The sequence below is a fragment of the Coenobita brevimanus genome, chromosome 107, assembly GCF_032717465.1.
Source record: "Coenobita brevimanus isolate Jiangsu-jjx chromosome 107, ASM3271746v2, whole genome shotgun sequence".
Lineage (NCBI taxonomy): Eukaryota > Metazoa > Arthropoda > Malacostraca > Decapoda > Coenobitidae > Coenobita > Coenobita brevimanus.
Genome location: NC_137060.1, coordinates 18,171,582 through 18,177,581, shown reverse-complemented (window position 1 = coordinate 18,177,581; position 6,000 = coordinate 18,171,582). Strand labels below are relative to the sequence as shown.

General features: G+C 39.7%; 1 protein-coding gene across 1 annotated transcript in view; it reads right to left on the bottom strand.

The window, feature by feature from the left end:
• Positions 1-248: 248 nt before the first annotated feature.
• Positions 249-6,000, bottom strand: part of LOC145416600 (protein SERAC1) — a 53,496-nt gene continuing 47,744 nt past the window's right edge. Inside the window, exons 13-16 of the mRNA XM_080285531.1 lie at positions 4,413-4,563; positions 2,124-2,270; positions 1,680-1,746; positions 249-1,041 (exon numbers count right to left, since the gene is read on the bottom strand). Coding sequence (XP_080141657.1) covers positions 981-1,041; positions 1,680-1,746; positions 2,124-2,270; positions 4,413-4,563 — 426 coding nt within the window. The 3' untranslated portion in view covers positions 249-980. The remainder of the gene's footprint in view (positions 1,042-1,679; positions 1,747-2,123; positions 2,271-4,412; positions 4,564-6,000) is intronic.

The following is a 6,000-nucleotide window of genomic DNA, read 5'->3' as shown; positions in this document are numbered from 1 at the left end:
TGTTGGAAGAAAAAAAAAAATATATATGCTTGCACTTCATAAGTACATCATGTATTTTATTTAGTGCAAAACAGCTGATTGGCGGCAGGTGAAGGGTGGAATGGAGGTCAGTCGGGGCCGGGACCGTAAGCAAAGCTTTGTGTGGGGGCACAGGTGTGATAATTCTACAGTGCAGTCTTAACATCAGTTCACCAATAAATGTTCAAGATTTTATTTATTTATTTTTCCACTTTTATGAGTACAGTACATACAACGAATACTTTGGCAGTTAACAATGGTGCAAAACAGTGGCGGAATGGTGGCGGTCAGTTGGGGCCGGGATCGTAAACAAAGCTGATGTGGGGGTACAGGTGTCGTGATAATTTACCAATAAATATTCAGGATTTTATTTCTTTAGTTTTCCACATGAGTACAGTACATACAAGAAATTATTCAGTAGTTAACAGAATGGACTTGTGCATTTTGGAGTACCGGTACTGTATGGCATTGCATGCACGTCCATTATGACCATGGTGTGTGTTTGCGAGGCAATTTTTCAGGTAGAATCTCTTGGTGTGCCCCCTGATGTGAGTGGTGAGTACCTGAATTGTGTTTACTGCTGTGATAATGATCGCCTTTGTACAGATTTGAATATCAGAACAACGGGAAAAATCTGTAACCGGGAAGGTGAATTCCCCAAGCCGCTCGGTTAACTGGGATTGTACTGTAGATTCTTTTCACTAATATGGCTCATCTCCACCTCTAAGGCTGGGAATAGACTGGATTACAAGAACTAGTCCTGTCTAAATTAGTCTACTGGACATAACAATGGCTAGCATTAATGTAGCTACCACAAATAGACCTGACTTGACTTTCAGTACCAGATCCCAACTATAACTGTACAGTACATAAACCTCATGAGCATACTGCCATACACCTAATGTTGCACTACTAGTAGCAGCCAAATTTAACTTGTCATCTGTTTCTGCATGTGCATTATATCATAGTTTCTTCAAAACTTCTTGAAGGAAAGTGAGAACTCGCTGGTAGACTTCGGAATTTCTGTAACAACAAATTATGACAGGTTAGTATCTGAAATTCTGGAGGATACTTATACTGTATATCTTTCAGTAAGTTTAGCTGTTTCATGCAAACTGCCTTAACCCCTGCTGAGCTGCAGACTTCATATGAGGCACAATGAAAGTTTGCACGGACCAAGCTGCATGTCTCATATGAGGTGCAACTTATCAAACAATGACTTGGGGTAGGTAAACTACCTTACAATGAATCTGCCTGGTAGGAGTTAATGTACTTATAGCTAGTGATAAATTATATAATTCAGTGTAGGTGTGAATTATCCCCATTAGCTCTTTCATATTTGTATTCTGGTTCCTATCAGACAGCTGCATTCATCTTGGGTGTAATCCTTCAAAAAGAGTTCTTGTGGCTCAACATTGGTCTGTCTCATCAAGCAGACCCATTCACCGCAGGTTAGCAACTGCTAATCGTAAATGACTGACTTGTCACAGGAGAGCTTTCGGTTGTCCAAGAATTCAAATCGTGTCTTGATTAACCCTCAGGAGATGTCTATCAACATTTTTTTTTTTTTTTTTTTTTACTGCAGAGAAATCTCCCATCAACCAATGGTTACATGAGCAACATATAATTATGTTTATTTTTCTATTGATGATTAAACTCACCTGTTGTGAGGTTTGCATATATCAAGGTGGGTAGCATTAACTTCATGAAACTCGCCAACATCAGGGTCTGTAAAAACATATTACTGTAGGCAAAATAATGGCTTTGTACATCAAACTCAGTTTTATGTAATGTATTCACAAGGGGTAAGTGAAGAAATCTAGAACAATAATTAATGCTGGTTCCTATCTCTTTAAAGGTCATGGGTTTACCTCTGTTGAAAAAATCATCCAGTGATGGCTAGAATAAAATATCCAAGTGAGGTTCTGCCTGCTAATTTTGGAGTGAGATTAGTTTTCTAATGAACAGAAAAATTACAGAAAGTATCAAGTGGATGATTAGAGAAAATTGCCAATAACTGAAGTTTTTAATAGTATACTGTACTCAGAAATTCTCTGACTGCAAAAGATTAGATTACAAATATAGTCACATAAATATCTGCTCACCTCCAAACTGGGAAGGCACAAAATGGAAGTCATATCCTGAGGGTTTGTGGAGAGTGGGTTCTGTTTCATTAAGTGTCAACACAGACACATTATGTTCCTTGACCAGTTGTACAAAAGACTGATGAATGTCTGCGAGCTCAGGATTATCTGGAAATTTGAAATAAATTTAATATCACCTCATACAAACACTAAGTTTTATCACATGAAACAGTTAACTAAGGTGATTAGGTTTGTGTCAGGAGGCAAAAGTTTGAGATTCAACATAATTTTTCATTAAACTATGAGCCCATTTTGATTACAAGAAAAATAATTTCACTGATATTTCCTATTATACTGAAGACCCTTTAATAATTTTCTTTCTCAATTTTGGTTTTCTTAAGACACTAGAAAACTAGCTGATTAGGTGACATATACAGTGGGTTCTCATCTGGCCTGATCTTTTTCCTATACTTTTCACCCAGTCACACAATTTTATGGTCAGAAGGACCTCAGTGATGACTTGATTATTCTCCTGGCAATAGGTTACCACCATATCACTGTTATTATCTCCTGGTCATGACATGCCCTTGATGCGTGATGAAGTGTCCTCTGGTGAGACAGGGCAACCCACCTAGTTTCATTTTCCCACCCCTCTGGGACTTCAATTGAACCCTCCTATCTGTGTCAGTGCTTATTAAGGCTGCAGTTTGATTCAGCTTTCTAATATATGCAAAAACTTGCCTTCAGGTTCACCACCCCTCAAGGGGCCACTTTGTTAGTTCAATTGTGCAGGACTAAGCCACATGTTGGATGTTACATGCACTCCACTGGATGGAGGACCAGACTTTTCTTCATTTGCATGGTATCATGAGTACAGTAGCTTTCCTTCTTTATGCCATTCTGGCATGCATGTACTGTACAAAGAGGCTTCTGGGTTCAGAATGGCCTCCCTAGAACATCATTATGCTTCCAGTGGCACCTGCCCACCTGCACAAGGGTGAGGACTGTTAGGCATTATCGAATGCCAACATACAACACACTTGCCATTCATGGCCTCACAACAAGGTTATCCAGCCGTGTGCCAGCTATATTTAGCCTTATGGAGCCAGCCATTTTTTTATTTCTTTTTTTTTTGGGCTAAAATGATAGATTTTGATGTGGAAACAATGAATTTCACCATTAAACTACTCACTGAGGCTCGGAAATGGGTTTTATTGAGTCCTGCATACTCATATACAGGTATAGCCGCTCTCTCACGCTCACCACACAGGTGAGAGAAAGCTTATCTGTGTAAGGTATACTCAGTTATTTATGCTGGGAAGGTACAGCAATGTTCAGTACACTTTTCTGATTACTTACTACTTCAACATATATCACAATCTGCATGTCTTTCTCACTGTGAATGCATTATCTTACACCTACTTGAAGATAGGTACAACCTTGCTTCATTACGTACAATCCTGGCACTTACAAGAATTTATTTACAACCTGACTTCATTATATAGTCCTTACACTAACAAGAAAATATATACAACTTACACTTACATGAAAATATTTACAAAATGCCTTCACTATGTACCGCACTGGGTGAGGCACACAGGCAGAGTGAAGCAGAATGAGCGTGAGGGGGGAAGCAAGTGAGTGTATGGCCTTGACAGCCTGGGGGATGGTAGAGTAACAGTTGCCATTTTTACCCTTAAATCTTGAAAAATGCGGTCACAGTGAATGTTTTTATTTTAGACCGTTTTAAAACGGCACTGGCACTGGCCACGGAATTACAGTATGTCAGACCATCTTAAAACGGCACTGGCACTGGCCGCGGAATCACAGTATGTCAGACCATTTTAAAATGGCACTGGCCGCGGAATTACAGTATGTCAGACCATTTTAAAATGGCACTGGCCGCGGAATTACAGTATGTCGGACCATTTTAAAATGGCACTGGCACACGGGGGGTTAATATGAATTCCTACAGCCAGGGTGGCCGCCTCACCTTTAATGTGTAGGCTGGAATCTCCCAAGGGTGACTAGCAGCTTTTGGGCATGTAATGCTGCCAAGGACATACGAGTATATCAGTCTAATATCCTTAAATGATCTGGACTAAGTTAGCCCAGCCTAATGTCCCTTCGCCCTAAAGGTGGCTGTATGGGAGAGCCTAGTTGTGGCTTTTTTGAAAGCCTTCCAAATTCATTGATTGATGCAAATGATGAGGTCACCTCTGGTGGATGCTAAAACTGCAGGAGTAAAGAGGAGGAAAGCCACATTATACTACTCCAGAGGACATTTTACATGCACACTAAAATGCTCACCTATTCTCATCTCAAGAACTTCGTTAGTTGGACGGAGAATAAGAGGCAGGAAACCTGACGCAGCTGCAGTTGCCAAGGGTGAACCATGGTGGGGAACACTGAGGAACACCACGGCTATTGTCTGTGTACCCAGTGCACGGTCACATGCGCACTGAGAGTCACCATGTGATAGAGTTATAATTAAAAATACAGTACAGTACAAATACACTGCATACACGAGGGAGTACAGTACAAAACTGCCTTACGACACTTACTGCCCATTTTAGCACTTAAAGGAAATGGCCAGGGACAAACACAAAAGGTCATATGATAACAGTGTTCAGTGAGATCACCTGAACAACTTGCAATTTAAAAAATGAGGTGCCTTTACGCCATCATATCTAATAATATCTAAGAACTTGCCCCTAACATAAGAGTTTGAAATCAGTGTTTCCTTCATATTTAAGGTTCTAGCTGGTCTAGCTGGTTTAAGCTCAGCACTCAGTGCATTATAATTATTCTGTTAGTGATGCCCAGCAAAGTATGACATCTTACTGTAATTGCTTAATCCTCTTCCTTGTTTGTAGATGCATCTGTGTTATACTGTACTCACCAGTTAAAACTTAGATCGCCAGTTTCATGTGGTGAATTTTTACATGGTATTTCCTGACTTTTATCTAGCTTCTTCTTGTACTATACTTAACATGCTTTGCAGCATCACATGTTGGGTATACTGGCTCATCCCCAAATGATGTCTCTACCTGGCTCCTGCCATATTCTCCAACTTCCAGGATTGGCGTGTATGGCAGGACATCTTCCATTGATGCTGTCTTACGTCATGTTCCTGTGCTTTACCATAACCCCTCCACCACAGTACCATTAGTTTATTTCCAGACAGTTTTCTTTAATTTGGGAAAGATCTTTTAGTACTGAAGAAATTATTGAATTCTATTACAGTGTATTCCCTGCATTGAATAAAATAATCTGGAGACAGCAAAAATAAAATAAACATCATTGGATTGAAGGGGGGTTAAATTTCAAGCCAAATCAGTCCCCAACCCATATATTAAGGGGGATACTAACATAACTTAATGCAGTCCTCTTCCAGTCACTGTGTCTCATCCTCTGTTTCTTAGCAAGGCCTTCATCATACTGGCCACTTTTCTTTTTCGAGTTGTACAGAAACTACAGATCCAGTTTCCTACAATCTTTGTCCATTCCAGTCCAACGAGGCCTTTTGTATTTCCTTCCATCTACCAGAACAGTTTTATTCTTCTTATGAGACTTTTAAACATGAGGAATTAATGGCAGATAGTATATAGCCTTAGTGAATCCCAACACAACAGAAGTTGAATAGCATTACTGAATGATCATCTGTTGGCAGTCTATTAAAAAAAAAAAAAAAAAAAAAAAAATCATAGTGAAGAATACAGGCTAGATTAACCTTTTAATGGAAACCTTAACAGTTTTCTTTTTGCAACTGTAATATTACTGTTTGTCTGTCTGTCTCTACTGCCAGATGCCCCAATCCCACAACAGGTGGCCATAAACAAACTGCCTCCATGTCATCCTGTTCTCTACTATATGGCTGCCATCCCTTAAGCTCACA